At 39.6% G+C, this 23,328-nt stretch overlaps 1 protein-coding gene across 2 annotated transcripts; it reads left to right on the top strand.

Annotated features, from left to right (window-relative positions):
• The first annotated feature begins 990 nt into the window (after window positions 1–990).
• On the top strand, window positions 991–23,156 carry inpp5l (inositol polyphosphate-5-phosphatase L). 2 transcript variants are annotated; one of them, XM_047381989.1, is made up of 16 exons: window positions 991–1,569; window positions 6,991–7,032; window positions 7,195–7,295; window positions 7,400–7,487; window positions 12,817–12,880; window positions 13,413–13,516; window positions 13,734–13,786; window positions 14,985–15,104; window positions 15,501–15,585; window positions 15,690–15,785; window positions 15,873–15,947; window positions 16,953–17,026; window positions 17,130–17,241; window positions 18,413–18,493; window positions 18,580–18,639; window positions 18,738–19,926. In XM_047381989.1, the coding sequence occupies exons 1-15, from the start codon at window positions 1,510–1,512 to the stop codon at window positions 18,619–18,621; spliced, it is 1,197 nt and encodes a 398-aa protein (XP_047237945.1). In that variant the 5' UTR covers window positions 991–1,509; the 3' UTR covers window positions 18,622–18,639; window positions 18,738–19,926. The 2 variants fall into 2 exon arrangements, with proteins under 2 accessions (XP_047237945.1, XP_047237944.1); XM_047381988.1 differs by lacking the exon at window positions 18,738–19,926 and adding an exon at window positions 19,935–23,156 and having other exon boundaries at window positions 993–1,569.
• Window positions 23,157–23,328: the final 172 nt, after the last annotated feature.

Raw genomic sequence — 23,328 nt, 5'->3', positions numbered from 1 at the left:
TTTTTTTTTACAATAAAAAAATCTGAATTGTGTGCATTTGTTTTGAGCTCACCTGAGGACTGTAATTAGTCTTTTGGGGTATTTTTCTGGCTTTACACATTTTTCTTTGCAAAATCCCTCTGAATATACATTTTCATTAATTTCCACAAGTAAGGACTAGGCCGTTTTAACACAAATATATATTTTTTAAATCATTCCATCAAAGCTCTGGCTGCATTTAGTTTTATTCATCTTCCCACCAGCTCCGACCAGCTTCCTGGTTCATGTTTCAAGGGGGGAAAGGTGTTTTCAGGGTTTTAGTTTTTAGCCACATAGAGCGTTTTGCATGCCTCTTTCATACAGGCAACATTTGTAGAATAAACCATAAATATTAAGTTAGTGTTGTGGTTCTTTAGAATGGTTTTAGTTTCAAGACTGACCTTTTTTATGGCATGTATACTTTGATATATTTGAGATTATGGTGACACAAACAAGACATTTTCATCACAAATAGCTGACGCCAATTATTATTTTTGAGTAATTTGAGTTAGGCTGGTTGAACTTTGCCCTACCACGACTTTATTAAATATATTTGATATAATAATGAGGCTGTGAGTGGGTGTTTGTCTGTCCTGTGTGTCTCTGTGTTGCCCTGCGATGGACTGGCGACCTGTCCAGGGGATACCCCGCCGCTCGGCCGTGGACCGCTGGAGATGGACGCCAGCTCCTCCGCGACCCTGTACGGAAGAAGAGGGATAGAAAAGGAATGGATGGAAAATATAATACTGATGAAAAATATGTAATTAGAAAAACAAACGAAATCATGAACCCGCCATTTCTGATAGGCTTGAAGAATTTGAGAAGGAAGCTTCACTCATTACGCCACATTTTTTCAGAACTTTATTTATGAAATGAAAACGGACTATATTCTCTTTCTTCCTTTCATTTACAGTCATGCAATAGGTTAAAAATACACTGAAGTGTGTGACTGTAAAAAAAATGTGGACGAGTAAAAGGGGTATAAATATTTCTGCTTTGTCGCGTCAGTTTTTTTTTTTTTTTTTTTTCAAATTCAAACTAAAAGTGCGTTCCGGCTGCGTGAGGGCGGAGCGTCCTGTCACAACAATCTGTCAGCTTCCTCCGGGTTGTTTGGGCACTTTTGAAGGCGCGACAGCAGCGGTAGCTGCACTCGCCCCGTCCCGACTCTTTTAGTCCCTTAAGAAGCTATTAGTCCAATTAGCCCGGAGGCGGGGAGTTGGACTCTAAACTCTCGGAGACGCTGCGATGAGTATGATCCCTACCGAGGTGTATGATGACGACCTGAACCGACAGCCCGCCATCAGCAGCAAACTAGTTGGACCACAAGCGGCGCGCACACACTGAGATGATAGTGGCGTACTTCCAGCCGCATACAGTTAATACAGACTTGCACGGTCAGCCCGTTTAAGCTCCAAAAAGACGCGCTACCGACGAGCCAACCGGAGTTTTCTCCTACCCGGGACCGTTTCTGAAAGTGGCCGGTTAAAAAACATGGACAAGTTCAACGACATGCTGCTCGTCACCGCAAATGTCGGCTCGTTGTTTGACAACGTAAGTAGCCTACAAACAGGTAGCAACTGCAGTAATAAGCACGCAACACCGCAGAGGCAGCCAAAGCAGAGGACTAGGGCTCACACAGAAACGAGTTACAGTAAGTCAGTGGCAGGCTACACCAAGTTTTACACTAAAAGGACTCTATTGCTGCCATATTTTGGGTAGTAAGGATAAGACGGGTGCAAATGTGTTATTATCTGGTTGTTAAGTTGTGTAATTCACATGCATGTTGCGGCTAAAACCCGTGGGTGATTCGGGTTTATCACTGCGGCGCTCGGAAAGTGTTCTTCCGCTATCTTGACTAACGTCGAGCTCGTCAGACGTTACCTGTTGGCGACTCACGTGACCCGATCCTTGTTAAACTGCAGACGCCGCTTTGATCTCACGGGATATGACCAAATATGGGAATGCAATTCCTGAAACGCCACAAACGCGTGTCAGGATCTATACCCAAGTAATATTCTTTTTTTTTTTTAATATATACTGATACCATATATAGTTGGGCAGATGTAAAGAGAATGAAGCTGTTTATGTTGATATTAAATGTTGCCTCTCAACAAATTACAATATCTTTGAAAAGTTAATCCCATTGATTCAGTTCAAAAAGTGAAATTTGAGTCTTATATTCATTCATTTCGCACAGAGTGATGTATTTCAACCTTTTATGTCTGTTAATATTATGGCTTACAGCTAATGACTCTGTTACTCTGTAAGATTTTAATATTAAATAAGACCCCCAAAAAAGAAGATGTTTCATACTGAAAATTATGTCCATACAGCACACAACACTTGGTCGGAAAGGAAGCCTAGAATACTTTTGACAGCGACCGTGAACTTGTCTGTAGTGTTGGATCTTGTGTCTCTCATCTTCCTCTTGACAGAGCAGAGAAGATGTTCTGTGTTTGAGTGTACTTGGGGCAGCAGAGCTCCAGTTATAATGGCTGTTACATTATGTGCAATCAAATATATGCCTCTTTTCCATTAGAACCTAATCTTTTCGGGTCAGTTCGCCCATAGCGAGTCATGTTGGTACCTTAGTTGGAAATAATACAGTTATTGATGACTTCTGTTATTTTTAAATTCCTACATAAGTAAAGTTTGTTGAGTTGAAGACTGTTTGTTGCTGTTTTTAGAGGTTTAGGAGTAGCGTAGGATAAAGAATGCAACAACTGTAGCCCATGTTCTCGATATGTCTGTGTTTGTTTGCTCCTTAAGTGTCAGAATTCTGTCAGAAGTCTTGAGTGGTCATTGCTGCTTCGCACTTAGTTATTCCACCACACTTTTTCCTTCCACTCAACTTTCTATTAACATGACTGGCTTATTAGTTTGTGTACATTCAAAATAGGGCTGTACAATATTAAGTAAACAAGATATTGTGATGTTTTTGGTAAATATGAAATTTTTGATTTCAAATAACCTACGATTTCCTCACTTTTCTCGTTCTCTTCCATCATCACAATATCTCAACCACTCTTTCTCAGCTTTACTGTCTTGTGTATCAGGTGTGGGCATAACAGACTTTTGAAGTCCATGCAGCTAGCCAAATACATATGATTGACAAGCAGAATTTAATTTATGGCATCTAAAATAAAAATCCCCACCAAATTTTCCTTTCTAGCAGTCCTTTGTGATTTTAGTATTACACACATTATATAGCAGTGATGGTTGTCATGCTATATATTGTGCTACTTTAATAAAAATAGTTTTTTATAACCTTTATCGACCAATGTGTCTGTAGTGGTTTCAAGATTCATTAGAAGTCAGGCTTAGACCTGCATTTGCAGCACATGTTATTCATGCCTGGTATTATGCAATCCCCTATGAAAATCTATGCAAAATGGATTCTTCAACAAACCATTTATCTTGATTAAAAGGACATTGGTAAAGGGGAACATATACAGAAGTGTGGAAAATGATGCTGCTCCGCTAAAATGACATCAGATGCTTTAAAATAGAAACCAAAACTAGAAAGATGTGAAAAAAAGACTTATCCAGTGATTAGCTTTGTGGGAATCAGTGAAAGTCTACAGTTACCTGTGAGTTCAAGCCACACTACACTGTGGTGGCTCTAGCATCAGGCTTTAGGAATATTATCTTTATGCATTACATCTTATCTGTTTTCGGGCCCATTTATCACATACCAGGGATCAGCTTAAATACACCAAAGTACTTCCAGAGATCATGTTTTCTTATGCTAAACAGAAAAAGTCCATAAGTTGGGTGTTTCAACAAGACAAAAAAAAAACAAACTAGTAAGCAAGCAGCATCTGGGTGCCAGGCCAACATTATGAAGTGACCAGCCCGCTAACATGATCTTAGAAAAATAGAAAACTTCGGATATGACATCAAACATGCCATTTCTGAGGCGAAACTGAGAAGTGCTGGGGGACTGTGAAATGTAGCCCAGCGGACCTGGACTGGACAAAAAGTGATCACAGGTGCCAAAAGTTGGTCAACTCCATGCAACCCAGATGTGAAGCACTTTTAAGAATCAGTAGCTATACAAATAAATATTAGTTCAGGGATTCACAGGAAATCCAAATCAAGCATTTTTCAGTTCGTCCAGTTAATGTTTACATTTGTAAAGCAAAGTGCAGACACCGCAATAACAAGCCTAATAGACATTTTCTCTAACTTTCTGTCAAAGTGTTACATTTGATACATTTTTGTTTATATTTTGAGTTACAGTGACATTGGCAGTGTTCCCTATGCATTTACATGTATGGAAATAAAGACTATTCTAAGACGTTTGAGCTTTAACTACTTTTTAAACACATTACTATTTTGAACAAACTTGTGTATGTTTGCCCTAGTTATATCCACACATCTCAACAGACAACTGCTTTAAATGTCACAATATTATTCATATTTCTAAAATGTGGTCTAAGTTGCCATTTGTAGTTATGTCTTATATTAACATCAGATTTCGATTAAATAAAAGGCTCCAGTCGTATAACATTTATCTAAATATCCATTACTCTCCCTTGTTTCAGCCTGGGCTGGCTGGGCAAAATGTTCAGACTTTGCAGGAAGGAGGGTGCTTGCAGTCATGGAAATTTGGCTCAGGACCATATTTCCGTTTAGCAAATTTTGTTCCAACGATTCCATTTGAGATCCCACAGTGGGAAATGCATAAACAGATGACTATCTACTCCCCCTTGGGGGGAGTCGAGCCTTTCTACTAACCTCGGGCCACTTCTATTCTTATAAACAAACACTCTGAAATGTTAAGCAGACCACAGATTAAATCCTAACGCTCTACAGAACTAGACTTTAGGACCAGAGACACCAGCTGCCTTTTAGTTTTTAGCAACACAGTGAAAACCCATCTTAGTTGCTGCTTTTGAGACAGAACTAGCACATCTAATACTGGATTGCCACTGGCAATTTTCATATGCTTGTTTGTGAATTATTGAGAACCTTTTTTTTGGGGGGACAAATCTAGTTGTCCAGTGTCTGTCTTCATTAGTGTGCAAACATGACTGTGGTTGCAGGCAGAGTACTGTGAAAGGTCCCCTACTACTCACTCCTGTGATGCAAATACAATATGCAAAGCCATTTCAGCAGTCTTGTGAGTGCACCTGGCCGCTGTGTGAGAGAAGCCAACCTCAAAGTGGAGTTTATTTACACTGGTCCTTATATCTGAAGGGATCCTTCCCTTAGATACACTTTTTAAAAATGCAAATTTGCTTTTAATTTACGAGGTAAACTGAATTTTACCAACCTAAAGAAAGGCTATAGAGGGAGAATCCCTCCAGCTTATTTGCAGCCTGATCACTGGAATGCTTCTTCGTTTAACAGATTCCTCGGACTGAGCAGGGAACACAACAGGCTGCAAACATTATAGCTGTATGTGTGGTTTTAACACGGGCACAGTGGTGTTAAATTTCTATTATCTCAGCCAATCACACTGTCTCCATAATATCCAGTCAGCTTGACTTTCCTTTGTGGTGTTCCTGCTGCTAAGTTTTCTTTTCACCGTTTAATATCTACCTATGTAAACTTGTTTTTACAGCTAAGATTTGAAATGCGTTTTATTCTTGTAGCTACAAAAAGTTGCTACAAAGTCATCCTCCTTATTGTCTTCATGGTATCTATGGTAACAGTTTCATTACTTTAGCCCATATGGGACAAAATTACTGCTCTTTTATGAGGGGAACCTTGTTTGTTTTTGTGGGCAGCTAAAATAAGCAAAATCTATGGTTTAAAACACAATGCTATTATTTATTTAACTAAAACTTAAACCCATACATTGTTCAGAGTGTTGGTTCCATTGAAACTAAAAGGAGCAATAGTAGCCTAAAGTAACCATTCAGGTTCATATGATTAATGCATCGCCAACATGTGTTATAGCCTGTATAAAATTAGCGGTTTTGTTAGTTTGTGTGAAAGTGTGTGTGAATACAGTATCATCCATAATTTGAAAGTGTTTCCAAATAAGCAAAAACTTTAGCACATCCAGAATAATGTTCTTTAGAACAGAAAAGATCAGAGCAAAGTAGAGATGTCTGAACAGAGGAGTTTTTGGTGAAACACCTACCAGCATATCTGCAGAAAACTACTATCAAGCACAGAGGTGGAAGCCTGATGGTTTGGGATTGGGCATCTTACAGTTACTAAGTAGACCATTTGCTCCTTTGTATACTAAAATAGTCTTGAGTCACATATAAAGTCATCTAAGACTGAAGCAGGTCTTAATTGGGTCCTAAAGTTCTACAGTGACCTCAAAAACACCACCAACTATACAAAAAGCAATAATAAATCAATTAAGTTGTTTCAGTAGTTGGTCAAAATCCAGATCTTGTAAACTATATGTAATCAGCACAAGTTTCAGTAAAGTGAATCAACCCTTCCCCCTGAAAGGGCCATGAAGAAGACAGAAACAGCTTGTTGTTACTGCTGGAGGCGTTTTTACAACCCGCTGAGTCATAGAATGTGATTCTGCATTTGGGTTTAGTAAAAAAAAAAAAAAAAACTAACCACAGATATAAATCACTGCTTATGCATATGAGATAATGGTTGTATAACCCAAATGATTATTACGCACAATCCAGGCCATGCTGAACATGCGTTTAATTTGTGTATGCTATCTGTTTATGGTGGAAAACCAGTTGTGAATTTGATCATGTTTTTGATCCTGTATCTAAACGGAAACGGAAAACGAATGATGAAATTTAATTCGACGTTCCTTTTTCGTTTCCTGTACTTCTGCAAACAAGGCATATGGTGATCTCTTTACCATTTATCATCTTTTTTTCCAAAAACTGAAGATAGACAAACACAGAAATGTAATTTGATCCTTAAAAATTGTGGTCAGAATAACAAGTATATAATTTCTGTTTCAGGTTGAATCGACCAACTGAATACATGCCTGCTATCATGTATTTGTCAAATTGTTTTACTCTTTTTCATTTGAAGGTGGGTGAAATCCAAAATGGATGGTTAGAAGAACTGTATAAGGTAAGTTTGAACATTTCATTGGGGGCGATTTTATGCAGGTCAAAGAAATAGAATCTCTGCTAAATCTGGCCCACTTTTGTTTCTCTTCCAAACATGGAAAAGAAACCAGAGGTGACCCTCTTCACGTGCCTTGAACATTACACTTTATTTGGTTTGAAACAGACAATCCAGAAGTACAAGCCGCAGTTCATCGCCCTGCACTTCCAGGAGGTGGGAGGAAAGGACTACATGGTCAACATGGACAAAGCAGAAAGCTTCTTTTCGTAAATAAAACACCTAATACTCCTAAAACACCACCTACTGTTTCAGTCATTAACTTGTAGACTGCATTACATCTAAGCAACCACATTTTCCTTGCTCCTCCTAGTACTATCGAGTCCAGTGAGGAAATGAAAGAATTTGACAGGAGCTGCATCTATGTGGACACCGAGTTCCAAACTGAAGACAGCTTTACGGTAGGAAACCTGCTGGTCAGAGGTATTCCAGTCTGCTTCCACAAGGTGGAGCTCTCCTCCACATAAACGAAGCCACAGCGGCAGCTCGAGGCATTGGATGCATTCTGATGCTTGATTTAAATCTGAAGCAGATGTTAACTGATACTAATACAAAAGACATCCATTTGACTGCATAATAAGGTCATGTTGGATAAAACTAGGAGGGCATTTTGGAAAACCTTGAAATCATGCTTTGTTTTCTGTGTTTTAACTATTTTTAATAGGTATAGAATGTTTGGCGGTACCAATCGATCAAATGCAATAATGAACTTGCACCATCCAGTCTTTAATGACGTACTGCAGGTGTTTTTTTTGTGCTTTTTTTAGGCACTGGTGGCCTTTATTTTTCTCTGAAAGGTGTTGGAGAGAGAGAAGGGAAGACATGCGGCAAATGTCAACGGGCTGGGACTTGAACCCTGACAGTCTCCGTACATGGGTTGCGCGCTTAACTCCTGCGGTGGCACGCAACCAACGTACAGAGGCGTTGGTCCCTGGCGCGGCTGTCATGTTACAGTTACAGTTTTCTTTTTAAATAACTGTTAATTTATCCTGCGTCTGTATTAATTAAAACACGCAATTATTATAGTCTGTTATTAATTAGAAAACTTAAAAATCATCTCTATTTTAAGTGCTTGTGTCAGTTAGCTCGCCGTCCTCTCAAGACGACACTCCTAGAGGAAACAAGGTTCTTTGTCTGTGTTCACATTTTTTTTCCTTTTTCAGGAACTTCACCAATCAAAGCTTCTGTGCAACAAGAGCAGTGTTCAAAATCCCAGCCTTTTGTATGGAAGATGGATCTTATAGATATAGTGTAAAACAATGTTGGAGCTGTAACACGGTGCAGGCACAGAGAGATGAGATGCTTTTAAAGACAGATTTGTTTGGTCAGCCATGGCGCTTAGGTACTGAACCGAGACTTTCTGTTCATAGCTGCAGTCTGACGTATTTCTCCTAAAATTCTAAAGTGCTGTTATGTAGCTGTGAGTAAGTATGGACCAGTTAGTGGTAGCAAGATATACTTTAGTTTAACAAAGTTATGGTTTCAAAACTGCAGTTGTTATATTCCCTCTGATTGCACATGCCCACAGTGAAACATGGTGGTGGCGGCATAATGATCTGGGGTAACCTTTCTCAAGATAGAGCTGGGGTTTTTGTCATGGTGGATGAAACTTTGAACACTTCCAAATACTGATCAGTTCTAGTCATGGGCCAGTTATTGGTATCAGTGTATGCCGAGGTTTTGAACAGAGCTGCATAATATCAGGAAAATATTGAGTTGCGATACTGTTGCTCAGAATTGCAGTGATGATATTGATTATGATTAACCCACCTTTTCCCAACACACTTCTTTCTCTACTATAAAACAGTGTTCTAACCACTCTCTATGAGCTATAGGATCCCGGCAACTAGCATTAATGGCAGCTGGAGTCTATCTAACCGCACAAATATATGTTTTTGATAATTAGAGTGTGAATGCATGACACAGAAAATATAAAATCTTACCTAATATTGGCAAGGTACGAACAACATGCCCTGACAAGCAGGCTAGTTGCTAGGGATGAACAATATGAACTTTAAGTTTTATCAAACTTCTTAAAAAACACAATTCGTTTTTTATAAATGCTGCTTAAAAAAAAGCAGTTACGTCCTGTTATACATATTTGCCTAAAATATTTATTCAAGATTATTATACCATAAGAATCTCATGCCTTGCTGTGCGGTTGATGCTCAGGTAATGGGCTCAGTCTCCCCATTGGTCATGCATGTCATTTCTTGAATCCACCTTTTTTAACCTCATGTTGCACCAATCAACTCATAGTTCGTTAAACTGTTTACAATTGGCCATAATGGCTTTGTCAGCACTCAGAGTTTTGGTCCCGGTTGGGAGAAACACTTCTCCTTTACAGAAAAGTAGCTGTGTTTTTCTTCAACCATTAACCCTTCCTCCTCCCAGGTGAACCGTCACACAGCACGCCTGACAGTAGGGGTCAATGCCTGCATCTGTAGACTGAAGGTGCGTGAAGCAAAAAGGGGGGGAAAGTCAATGACCAGGTGAGAGAGAGAGAGACGGGCAAAGTCAATACATTTAACTCTAGATTAAAACTATTGATCCCAGGCTATTTGTAAACGATAAATTAATGGTGTCCGGTGTGGCGGAGGACAGCTGGGACTAAGTTTTCCCCTGCACTCTAGCGTTTGCACCCTTCTTTCTTTGCCCTGAGAGGGTCGTAACCCCCCCTGCGCCCATCTCCCCTACCACCAACCCACATAATGCCTCATTCTCATTTCAGTCGTGCCACCTGCATTGATTTTCAATTTGTTTCCCCTTGGCTGTGGATCATCATTTATAAAGCTGAGAGAGAGAGAGGTAAGGGGTGGGGGTGGGGGTGGGGGTCTGCTTTCTCAGGGGCTGCAGGCGTAGAGGGGCATGCATCCCCAGTACAAATGGTGTTTTGATAAAAAATCACTCGAAAGTCAATATTTTTTTTATTAAACTGCACAAACCTGATTGATGAAGACGGGTGTTTGGCCGAGTATGTGACGGAGTGTGTGTGTGTGTGTGTGTGTTTGTGTACCTAACTGAACGTAACACTGCTACTAATCCACACATGATTTAGGCTTCCTTTCAGGAATCTCTGGAGAGGAACTTATCTTACAGTAAAGTAACGTTTTTTTTTGCATCTCAGAAACATTCCAACTCGTGCAGATCTGCTCAAGTAAACTCCTCAGTGGCGCTCTCTAGCCCGACGTCAGACAAGTCGGTCACTAATTGTTGTTCACTGAAGCCGTCAAAGCAGAGACCACTATTTTAATAAACGAGGATGACTTTGGCACCGAAGATAAACGATCTCTTCAGGGAGAGATCTCTCATGCTCTGGATAAACATCTGTGTGTTTGTGTGTGTGTGTGTGTGTATGTGTGTGTGTGTAGCCCAGCTTTCTGACACGCCCTTACTCCATGCGCTCACTTATTTTTCTTTTGGCCCCTGCTCAGAACGTCGGCGTTGGCAGACAGCAGGCCTACTGCTTAATACCTTTTAAATGGTTTTAATTTTCTGTCTTCATTGATTTCACAGGCCATGATTAATCAGATCAGTGGAGCAGACAGTTAGTACATTAAAAATTGTCAGGCCCATGTCAAGGATGATTGGGTGCGCCCAGTGGTCTGAAACTGGCAGTGCTGAACATTTTTGTTCTTTAAAGTTTCATGTGTTTTTTCTTTGTTTTGCACAATAAAAAAACTAAATATATAACCAAGCAATACAGTTTTGCTATGCCCAAAGTACAATCTATGCATTATTTTCACCTTTGAGATGAGCCCTGTGTTTATGTCTGCATTTAGTTTTGGTTTCATTTTAAGAAATTACTTTAACCGGATTCCAAGAAGGTCTTTTATGATTTCTGTGAAATGCAAAGCTGCAGAACTGACCGTAAAAATATTTTTAGGCACGTGTTCAGATGATTGATGTTTGTTTTATGGTTTGTAAGCTGCAATGTCAGGATATATGCAACAGATGCACAAAGCTAACATGCACTAATGTGGATACATTTGTTAAATAGCCTTTAAAAAATATTTTACTGTATGCTGTTGCATACCGAAAGTTATAGGAAATTCCAACTTTTAATTTAATTTATCTTTTTAGAGAATGAAAGTTATCTCACATTAAGAGAGAACAGTTCTTAACAACATCATAATTGTTGCACCCCAGCTGTCAATACATTGACAACCACCTTTTGCAAACCGTACAGAACTTAGGCCCTGATCTTCAAACTGGGTTGCGTGCGCAAAGCTATTCTACAAAGCAGGTGTAAATCAAATTGTGTTTGTAAAAACAGCAGAACAGCGGGCGCAAACATTTTAGCGTGTTTGCCTTCATGAATATGCAAAACATATGATAATAACCCAAATGCGTAACGTTTTGGGTGGAGGATATGCAAATATACCCCTACCACCCACAATGCAATTTATCAAACCTGAAACTGGGGTGTTGTCAGCCTAGACACGGCCCTGTCCAGCTGCCCCGTGTGCACACCAATGCCAGAGGGCGCGCGCTACTTTGGACACAGCTCTGGCCTCCTGTGCAACGGCCTGTAACCCATCATTCTGATCAAAGGTGAAGCAGGATGTAGTCTTTGCCTCACTGGGTCTGTCCGAACCAGAAACATATCAGAACAACGTCAAACTCAGCCTTTTGCATGCGCAGCTACGCAATGGGAGGCACCCAGCACAAATTAACAAAGAGGGGAAATAATCTCTTCAGGCCAGAGGCTGCAATGACAAACCTCAAACTGTAACAGTCCATAAAACAGGAGCAGAACGGAACAAAAGGAAAAAAATCAGCAGCTGGATAATTTATAATGATGCAGTGCAACAACCCCTGCATGCTTCAAGCGCCACAGCAGAGAGAATTTGTTTGCTTTTCCTCCAGTTCCACTGGGGGCCGTATCTGCCAGCCAGTAGAAAATAGGGCAGTCTGCACCTCTTCTACACCTGTTGTCCATTGTGCACGCAGTCGTTGTAGATCACGCGCAACTCGCCCACAAATTTCTTTTTTTTTTGTTTTTTGTTTTTTGCACAAGCCATTTAGAGCTTCTTATTTGGCCCTTTGTCTTCTAAACGATGTAGGAGCATATAAAGAGAGGCACCTTTGACAACTATTCTTTACATAATCGCCCTAGATCATCCAGAGTCATGTGTCCTCTTTTATACTCATTTCACTTCTTTCCCCTTTTTTTATCTAGGATTTTGTTCAAGGGAATGAGATGGTAATCATTATCCTACAGAATGACCCAGTGATAGCTCATTTTCAGTTCACTGGGCTCCAGATTTTTACATAATGTGTCCTGGTATTCCAAAGAGTACTTGTTGCGATGGAGTCAACAATGTTTCAGTGACTTTTGGAAGAGAAATAGGCCCACAGCATCACAGATCCTCCACCATATACCATATTGATGACCCAAAAATCTAAACTTTAGGCTTTATCCAATTTTCAGGGGTTATCTCTGCCATTTTCTTCTTGTGACGCTATATTTTAGAGATACTACTGTATTTTCTTCTTTTTATAATCCTTGTTAGAAAGAAGAAAACCATTGTCATGCAGGTTTTTTTTTACACATCCGTACCTCAGATGTTAAAAAATGTAACTAACAAATTATTTTGCAATTGTAACATTGCAGCGATTTAACATTTTTGGGACATTTTTAAAAGAAAGTTAGCTTTTTTTTTTCCTGACCAGTTTCTGGACTCTTTATCGAGTTTTGAATATTTTCTGTTTTTTATATCTCTACAGGCTTTGGGCAGCATGTACTTCATCCACAGGGCACTGAAAAACATCTATCAGTATGACTTTAATGGTAAGAAAGCATGAAGTTTGTGTTCATTTGTTATTTGTTTAGAATGCATCAGGATGAAATCTATTTCGATGCAGCGTAACTCTCTTTTTTGATCAATTGCTTCCACCCTGTAAGGTCAGCGACGTTGTTGCATATGATTGGCAAAATTGCTGTAAATTTGTATAGGATATTTTGAGATGTTTCTGTGTAATGATAGTTTGATGGCTCTACTGCCCAGGCAGGTATTTGCAAAGTGCTCAAATCTAAAGTGGAGCTGTTATTTCTGCCGCTGTATAGTCCAGTCACGTTAGGTGTGAAAAAGCTCGGCAGAAAAGCTTATGGAAGAGCCATAAACATCTCGGAGCTGCCACTTGCTGTGTGGCCCAAACCGATCGTCGTTGGCCAAACGAAGTCTAATGGCTCCCGCTTATAGATTCTCTCATCACGTATGCCGCTCTGATGAGGTTAACACCAGTTTATTGATCGCTGTTTGCATGTTTTCTCACTCTTTTCCATGTCACCGCCCTCACCTCTGCCTTCCCTCTGCTCCCAGTTAAGGATTTTAAAACCGTGTCGGGACAGACCAAGTACGTGGGCTCACTGAACGGCGTCTGCACCGTGGAGAAAGAAAAATTCCCAAAAAATTTCTGGCCTGATGTGAGTATGTATGCAAGAGTGTGGGGGAGAAGTATGGGAGGGGGTGCTAATGGGCTGAAGGGAGATGCTGGGAAAAATGAGTCCGCTGGGGCTGCTGCAGTCATCTGACAGAGAGATGAGACAAATTGTCTACAAGAATCAATAATTATCAGTTTGGCTCTTTAAAGACATGGCTCTCTGGTATTTAATGATTCTCTCCCATTTGTCTCTGTTGCAGTTCAAGTGGTCCAGAAAGGGCTTCCTGAGGACCCGCTGGATCATACACAACCAGTACGTAACACATGCCAAATATCACAAGCTGTAGGGTTTGACTCCGAAACATTCAGCTCCTGTTGTTATTCTGATAATGCTGGTAATAAGAGTAAAATGATCTTATTGTGACCTTTCCGGACTGATTTATGAATCACTGTTTGATACATGCATAGGGGATTAAAAGTAGGGATACGAGGAACAGAGTTTATATAATATTTTCTAAACAGAAAATGCAATTGTCTTCACAATAAAATATTTATAATGAAAAAAAAGAGCTGTGACACGATATGTCTTTGTGTAAAAAGACATTTTTAAACATCTCCCTGATGCTAACTCTTAATCTTCTTTTATCAGAATAAAGAGTGTTACTAGGGGCGTTTCTTTTGTCTTGAAGTCTGCAAAAGTGTGGAGTTTGAATTGATAAGTTTGGAAAAATTCAGTTTACTTTCCAGACTGTGTTCCCAATCCTAGTATTTAAACAATACAAATGAGAAATTCTGAAAATTGAAAGGCTTTTTACATTGTGGTTTTATTTATATATACACATGGAAAAGTTGACTTTAACTAATAAACATTGGTGTTTCTTGGCGATGAAGATGAAAAACAATGCTAATGCTTACTAATCTCTCATTATAAAACCTTCATTCGTTATTTCAGCTTGGAAATTCAAAGAGGATTCTTCATTGTTTTGAATTAATTGCAGTTCAGTAACAACTGACTTAGTGTCTTTTTTGTTTTTGCAGTAGTTGTTTATGCCTTCATGAGGTTATAAAACACGGCACATATCCATACATGACACAATATAAAAAAATTCACCGTTAAACATTTATTTACCTACCACATTTATTATGTGCTATTCATGGACTTTAGTCACCGTTTGCCCCCTGCAAGGGAAGAACAAAACAGGTCAATGAGGGACAGTATAATGAGGCGAGGCAGGTCACATTACGGTACTTGCATGCCTTTAGTTTCTTGTCATTCACAGCTCAGTAAACAGACTAAGTTCTTGGCACAAGACGCACTCAGTTGTTTTTGCAATAGGCAGTATCACACTCACTGATAAGAAAGTTGTGAAGGCACATGAGTTGCCTCACATTCACATTTACTCACTAATGCCCTCACACGTGTGCTCCTATCTGATAAAAGACTTTTTCCTGCTTTCATCCTCTGTCCTCCGCATGATGTCACATTTTGCCAACGTTTGTGTTGTTTGCAGGGGTTTCGACCTGGTCAACATCCACCTGTTTCACGATGCCTCAAACCTCATTGCCGTCAACTCCAGTCCATCCATTTATTCAGCCAACCGCAAGAAAGCTCTCAGATATGTAATCAACAGGTGGGATCAGTAGCTGTGCATCGCCTCTGCAATTTTGAGTGGGCTGTTCGAACACATGAAGACACTTTGATCTAAGCCATTCCATTGTAGCTCTGACTGTATGTTTATGGTTGATATCATGCTGCAAAGTAAAGGTTTTCTTCCATAACTGCGCTGTATTAACTTAATCCATTGTCCCATCACCTCAGACCTGATTATCTGGCCCTGCTGAAAAAAAGCATCTTGACTATAGGATGCTCCAAACTTCAGATATTGTTTTATACACCTAACCTTGCCTTAAACATCTCTACAACTTTCTGCCTGATCTGTCTGCTGTGTGCTTTGGTCTTCATGATGATGATTTGTCATCTTAGGTCTGCACTGAATAATTGAAAAATATTGTTTTTCTTTTTCTAGGATATCAGACAGCCCCTCCAATCCTATTCCCTTTTTCCTGTTTGGAGATTTTAACTTCCGTTTGGACACACTGACATTAGTCCAGGTATGTTGTAATGTTTTCTAAGTCGTGTAGGTGTATCAGCTTGATATTTAAACACAGAACCCCCAACCCCCTCCTCTGACTTCTGTTTATGTTCCTGGGGCCAGCGTCTAACCATCGAAGCAGATGTTGTGAAAGTGATGAAAGACAGAACGAATGAAGTAGAGAAAATCATATTTGAAGAAAAAGATGATGGCCGCCAGGTAATTACAACAACCAGCCGCATGATGCCATCATCAGATTTATTTTAGACACGGCTTTTATGATGCCCACCCTGACCTTTAATTCAGACGCTGCTGCAGATCGAGGAGAAGCTGTTTGAGTACGTGCACCAGGCGGTTTTCAGAAAGGACAATGGCAGGGCGGTAAGAACACAATCCAGACTTTCAGTCCTATAAACAAGAAGCTTAGGTTGTTGCAGAAAAATCTGTTTTGTTGTCATATACACTCACCGGCCACTTTATTAGGTACACCTTGCTAGTACCAGGTTGGACCCCCTTTTGCCTTCAGAACTGCCTTAATCATTCGTGGCATAGATTCAACAAGGTACTGGAAACATTCCTCAGAGAGTTTGGTCCATATTGACATGATAGCATCACACAGATGCTGCAGATTTGTCGGCTGCACATCCGTGATGCGAATCTCCCGTTCCACCACATCCCAAAGGTGCTCTACTGGACTGAGATCTGGTGACTGTGGAGGCCATTTGAGTAAAGTGAACTCATTGTCATGTTCAAGATACCATTCTGAAAGGATTCGTGCTTTATGACATGGCTTGTTATCAGAAGATGGGTACACTGTGGTCGTAAAGGGATGGACATAGTCAGCAACAATACTCAGGTAGGCTGTGGCGTTGACATGATGCTCAATTGGTACTAAGGGGCCCAACAACTGCTGCTCACTGGATATTTTCTCTTTTGCGGACCATTCTCTGTAAACCCTAGAGATGATAGTGCGTGAAAATCCCAGTAGATCAGCAGTTTCTGAAATACTCAGACCAGCTCGTCTGGGACCAACAACCAGGCCACGTTCAAATTCACTTAAATCACCTTTCTTCCCTATTCAGATGCTCGGTTTGAACTGCAGCAGATCGTCTTGACCATGTCTACATGCCTAAATGCATTGAGTTGCTGCCATGTGATTGGCTGATTAGAAATTTGTGTTAACGAGCAGTTGGACAAGTGTACCTAATAAAGTGACCGGTGAGTGTATTTTCAGATTACTGTGCACATGTGGACATAGTAAATGAATGACGTGCAAAATAAAATAATACCAAACTGTAACGCTTTACTAGGTTTATCTATTTTCTTTTACTCACTTAGTTTATTTTTATTTTAAAGGCGTGACGCTTCCTGTTTGTTTTCCCTCAGCTTTTGAAATACGACAAAGAGATCACATCCTTTCATGATGTTATCAGGGAAGAGGACATCACATTTCCACCCAGGTGAGAATAAATGTGCAATAATGGTAAACAATAATAAAAATGTATAAAAGCTTCTCCTGATCTACACAAAACTCCACATTTTATTTTGTTGTCTGGTGTTTAGCTACCCCTACATTGAGGACAGCAATCAGCCGAAGCAGTACATGAACACTCGCTGTCCCGCCTGGTGTGATCGTATCCTCATGTCTCACACCGCCCACGATTTGATCAACAGGGTCAGTTGGATCTGCATATTTTCTGCTATGTGGTCCTGAGCATACAGTAGTGGTCTGGAGTTTACATCTATTCATCGTGGGAATGTATATCATAACAGATTTGGGTCATGAAGCACAAAATTAGTATCGGGTGCACAAGTCTGAAGCATAGTGCTGGCTGAGTGTTTGGCCACTCTTTCTGGCAGAGCTGGTGGAAATGGTTGGTTTCCAACCACCTGAAACCTGGTTATCAACTGTGCAATCCAAAGCTACCACTAGAAGTGAAACGGACCTCTTAGCATGATGCTACCACCGCCATGCTTGACAGATGGTACTGTACCTCATGATTCTGAAAATTCTTTTGTCATTTGAGGGGGACAGTTTGGGTCAGGTGGCTGAAACCTGGGCATGGTTTTACCTTCTCTATACAAGTTTGATTAATCAGATGAGAGAGATTGAGCTGTTTGGCCAAAATGAGAGAAGGAATATTTGGAGCAGTCAAAGTATAACTTTCAAAGCTACTACTGGGTCTTTAAAGCTGCCAGTGGAACTGGTACAATGCAGAACTAGTACTGGAATGGATAAAGCAGGGTAATATTAAGTATTAGTAATATTGGTATGATGCTTAAATGCCAGGTCCATGTCAGGAAACCAAACAGTTAAAATCATGGGTGTCCTACTCCAGTCCTCAAAGTCTGAATGCCTGCCGGTTTTAGATGTGTCCTTGTCCTTTCTTGGAAATGGATTAATCACCATCCCCAAAATAGAAGGTGATTCCCTAACCCTATTCCCTAACTCTACAGAACCTTGCTAACGGACCATTTATTGGATCCAGCTGTGTTGAATGAGAGTCACATCTAAAACGTGCAGAACCCGTGCCACCGGGGAACTATCTCCAGACACCACTGGCTTACATAATCTAGCAATTCTGCCAAAAAAGTCTGTAGGTCTAATTTTAACCTTGTGTCAATAGGAGAAACTCATAAAAAACTCAAACTTGTGCACCGAATTCTTGTTTTTAAAATTATTTGAAGCTACGTCTTGTTGGCATTTCCACCCTGCCTGGGCTAAAAATCAAGTCATTTACCCTGGAGACACTTCAGATAATATAGTAAGCCGCTGAATGTGATATTTTGTTCCTTGTCTGTTAATAAACGAGTATCAAGTGTTTTTTTTTTTTTTCTGCTTTTAGAGAGATGATGATGATGATGATGATGCGCAGAGTGTTGTTTACAACACAATTGGTCCTCATGTCTGTATGGGAGACCATAAGGTAAGCCGTTAAAAAAAACATCTGTTTTGGTCGGGCAATAAATCAGCCGCAGATTGACTCTTTCATGTTTTTTGGTTCTGCTGTAGCCCGTTTTCCTGTCCTTCTTGCTGAAGACAAATAACCATTGACTCCAATCCTTCTCAATGGTAAGAATATATATAAGTAAGGCACCACATGTGAGAATGCAGTGCTTCCAGAGGGTAGATTTAGAGAGAGATTGTGGTAATCTTGTTCTTCTCCCCAGAGAGCCATAACCAACCCAGCCCAGTGGAGTCAGAATATGAACTAAGATAAAGTACCTGTGGGACCAAGTGCTCCTTTTGTGTCCAGTGTAGTTGGAGCACAGGCGATCAGAACTTTCCACTGATCTATGTCTATTGAATCCTCTGGTCTCTTGCTGCGGCTACACATTAAGTGCATCGCACGACTTCTTTTCATTAATTACAATCTGGATGGTCGGCTGGAGAGGCATTTATCCCGCCCCGGCTGCATATTGGCATTTTTACGGCCATGATTTTGTTTTGCCGCTGTTTAAATGTATTTGTTTAAGGATGGATTGCTTTATCATTAAGGTCTTTCTTTAGGTAGCTTTCAAATAGCAAATTTTTCTCAGTGAAAAAACATCCTACAAAGATTCATTTTGCCTTTTACATTTTGAGGCATTCATGACTTAGTTTTTACACTCTTATAACCTGTCAACTTTTTAATTTTCTATCGCTCTAAAAACACAATCTTACAAGTGTTTAAAGTGAATTTTAGGTGCTAGACCAACACAAAGAAATGCTTCATTGTGGAGAAGCAGGAAAGGCATACGTGGTTTTCCACATTTTTACAAATAAAAATCTGAAAAGTGTGGCATGCATTTATATTCAGCCCCCTTGTCTTTCAGATCCCTAAATAAAATTCCAGTCAATTGCCTCAGAAGTCACTAAATGAGTAAACACAGTCCACCAGTGTGCACTTTAATGTCACTGTACCTACAGCTTAGAGGTCTGTGAGAGAACATTAGTGAACAAACATCATCATGAAGACTTTTAATAAAAAACATAAAATTGAAAAACTTCAATATCTGTCCTGCTACTGGGGAAAAAGTTCATTATTTCCATCATACAGTTAAAATAAAGTTTAGTATTAAGCCCAGTCAGTTTCAAACCATTTCAGGTGACCAAAACATCTCTCAGTGATCCAGACTAACAACAGCACAAACGACGCCCAGTTGTTAGGGGAGTTTAATCCGCATGTGAATTTGGTTATTTTACGTTGGTCTATGACAAAAAATCCAGATGAAATACACTAAAGTTTGTAGAAAAGTAATTGGGGTTTAAATACTTTTGGAGTTAATATTTTTGAATAAAAATCTACTGCAAAATACTTCCGTAGGAGACAGGAAATTTTACATTGTACTTTGCATTTGTTTTGTGTCCCCATGTGTCTGCTCTAGGTGTTCAGCCACACCCTTGTAACCCAGCCACTTTCAACTTGATTGTCATCTTCTGTAACTGCGTCGTCTCCCACCTGCAAGGGCTCAAGCTCGGCCAAACCCTCTGCTCTCATATTGCTGGTATCTGATCTCTTAGCTGCATGGTCCATGTTATTCAGATTAAACCCTGGTTTTCTCTTCTTATCTTTGAGTTTCTGCTTGCAGCCATGTGGACAGCTCCTTTAATTTTGACTAGCTCTAAACATTTTACTTTAAACCCTTACCATTGTTGTGAAATTGTTTTGTTATATTGTAGATATGGTAAAACTATGACCATGGCTGCTTTTTTGTTCTTGAACCCTTGTGCATGAAAATTTGTCATCTTTCAAACATATTGTATCTTTATTATCAAGTACTGAACATCAGCCCCCAAGAAGCTCCTTTGTGTGTGATGCTCTAGTTATTTCAGGTGTGTGTTGTTGTCTGCGACTGTAGTATTTTAAAAACAGAGGAGCACTCAGAATTGTTGTCTGAGTGCCAAGAAAAAGCCCAACACACACACACACACACACAAATATATATATATATATATATATATATATATATATATATATATATATATATATATATATATATATAAAAGCGAAACAGAGAGAGGTGGGGCAAAAGGAAAAAGGGAGAGAAGGAGGAAAGAAGGGAGGAGCCCACCCCCTAAAAGCCGATGAAAACACATCCATAATGCGCAAGCTCCACACACAGCCCGCTCCAAGCACCCCCTCCACCACACAGCACGCTGCGACAGCTAGGCAAGTGCCCTGCGCAACACCACCCAAGTCTCCGTTTACAACAGAGCAGTCAGCAGCGTCCTCACAACGGACCCCCCCACCCCATACCTATATGGGACAAACTCACCCAGCAAGCATTTCCTATTATGATGTTCAGGGTGATGTTCTTCTCAGATCTACCTTTCAACAGGGTTTTGAAGTGAAGTTTTTTTATTTACTGATATTACTGAGAAATAACACTAGACAGACAGAAAGGTCAGTGGCATTTTACGGCAGCTGCAAACTATCTGTAGCAGTTTTATCTGCTATGAAAGGAGATAGCGGCCCCTTACAGATTTCTCTGTTTTTGATTTCTTTCTCACAGGTTTAAGATCATCGAACAGATTTTAATATCAGACAGACGCCACCTGAGTACAACAAGGAGTTTTCAGATGGCAGTGTTCGTACATTAAATTTGCTTTTGTCGTTTTCTAGGTTTGGAAAAAAGAAAAACGAATATGCAAATATTGGATTTTTCAGTCTTTTTTCCTCTTACATTTTCTAAGTTTTACTTAACCTTTATTTATAGAGGTTTATAGAGAACTTAAAGAAAGACCTGTTTGAAGTGGTTTTCACATTGATTTATCTGTGAATTGGCCTATCAGACTTTTATTTTAACATTTTGACTCACTGACTGAAGGCACGGTCAGCAGTCAATAATGGGATATATTCCTGTTTAGTCTGTAGACAACTTAATGTTCAACTGGACCTGTGGTTCTTAAACTGGGTCCATAATGCCAGACAATGCGCTACACGGCAAGAATTTGGAACTGGCCGTGAAAACTGTAAAACTGTGTAATAAGTAGCAGAATCATGCACACACCCTTTAAGTGAGGGAAGTGAGGTCTGTAGTGTTTTAGGTATCCTGTTGTTTTTTTTTTTGTGACCTTCTGGGTGAGTCAGAAATCTGTTCTTTGAGTAATTTTGATAGGCCAACCACTGCTGGGAAGGTTCTCTACTGTTCCATGTTTTCTGTATTTGTGCATAATATCTCTCAAGGGTTCACCGGAGCCCCACCCAAAGCTTTGTATCCATTTCCAGACTGAAAATGTCTTTGTTTCTCATCTGTTCTTGAGATCGGGGAATGATGCCTTGCATTTTGACATCTTTTAGCCTACTTCATGTTGTCAGACTGGTTCGGTTTAAGTCATTTCTTGATTTTGATTTTACAGATCTGGTAGTAATCAGACCTGAGTGTGGTTGATGTGATTCAATATGCCTTTAAAAAAAATGTTTGTGATTAACATTGGGAGTGATTGTTTGTTCCACATTGTACCAGGTTAGTTTCCCATGAATAAGTGAAGATGTCATTTAAAAACTGAGTTTTGTATTTTCTCAGGTTATCTTGGTTTGGTATTAAAGTTAGTTCCGTGATCTGAAACATTTACGTGGGATAGAAAAAACATAAACAAAAGAAATCTGTGAGGAGGCAAATACTTTCTCGTGCACTGTAAATCCCCCCTTTTAAACTGACAGTGATATGCTCTCCATAAACAAGCTGTACTTAATACCAAGTGCTTTATCTCCCAACGTACTGTTCTGCAGTTCTCAGTCTGTCCTCTTTAGCTTTCTTTCCTCAGAGAAGGTCTTCGTTACTTCTGTCCACTCTGACGTCTCTTCTCACTGTTTTTCAAATTAAATTGATCTTCTTTCTCTGCCAAAAAAGTTATCATGGTGTCCACTTATGTTTACTCATGACAGAGTTATGAATATTATTTTTTTTATTCCCTGACTTAACTGAAACGTCACAGAATACAGTGTATGTGCCGTATTTACACACACCCACATATAAAGCATGGCGCACTGTTTAGATTTTCTTTCTTCGTGAGTTATTTTTATGATGCATGTTGTTATACTGTGGCTCTAGTGCAGTAATGTATATTTTAATATGTATTGTTATCAGTTCATGCTTTAACCTGGCTTTAAAAATAATAATAACTCCAGCTACTGACTGCTACTTACCATATTTTGTGTTTTATGTGATGAGGCACCTGAGGGACCTCCACACTCTATATTTATTCCAGATTTTAGCAGAATTAAAGTTTTGGATATCATGTTGTTTGTACAGATAGCCTATCGCCTCACCATGACAAGACACAGTGATACACATCGTCTGAACCAGTGTGTAATATAATGTAATGTTGTGACAGGAGTGGAGTTGGTTGGAAGGCCAGTATTACCTGTAGTTTACTCTACTCAGACACTACATGTTTTACTTTAAATTTTTGGAAATAAAGTGTGACCCAAAGCAAAATGCTTCTGTTATTTGGGTCGTCACCTCATACTGTCTGGATCTTTGATGTTTTAAAAACTTGTACCTTGTACTATATCTCTTTATTTCCTGGAGTAATAGCAGAAGAATACATGTCAACAAGTATAAATATGTGGAGAGTTGAATAAAAGAAAATATATGAAGATATTATAATAATAATGAGTGTTTTCATTGATTTAATTTTCTAATATTTTTGCTTTTTAAAAAACAAAGTTCCTCAGCAGTCTTGAAGTCTTAAAAAAATTGAAATTAGCTTTTAGTGTTTCTAAGTCTGGATAACAATGGAAAACCTTATGGTACCCAAAAGTGTTTGCTTTTC

The sequence above is a fragment of the Girardinichthys multiradiatus genome, chromosome 12, assembly GCF_021462225.1.
Source record: "Girardinichthys multiradiatus isolate DD_20200921_A chromosome 12, DD_fGirMul_XY1, whole genome shotgun sequence".
Classification (NCBI taxonomy): Eukaryota; Metazoa; Chordata; class Actinopteri; order Cyprinodontiformes; family Goodeidae; genus Girardinichthys; species Girardinichthys multiradiatus.
The sequence above is the reverse complement of the archived record's forward strand: the minus strand, read 5'-3'. Positions and strand labels throughout refer to the sequence as shown.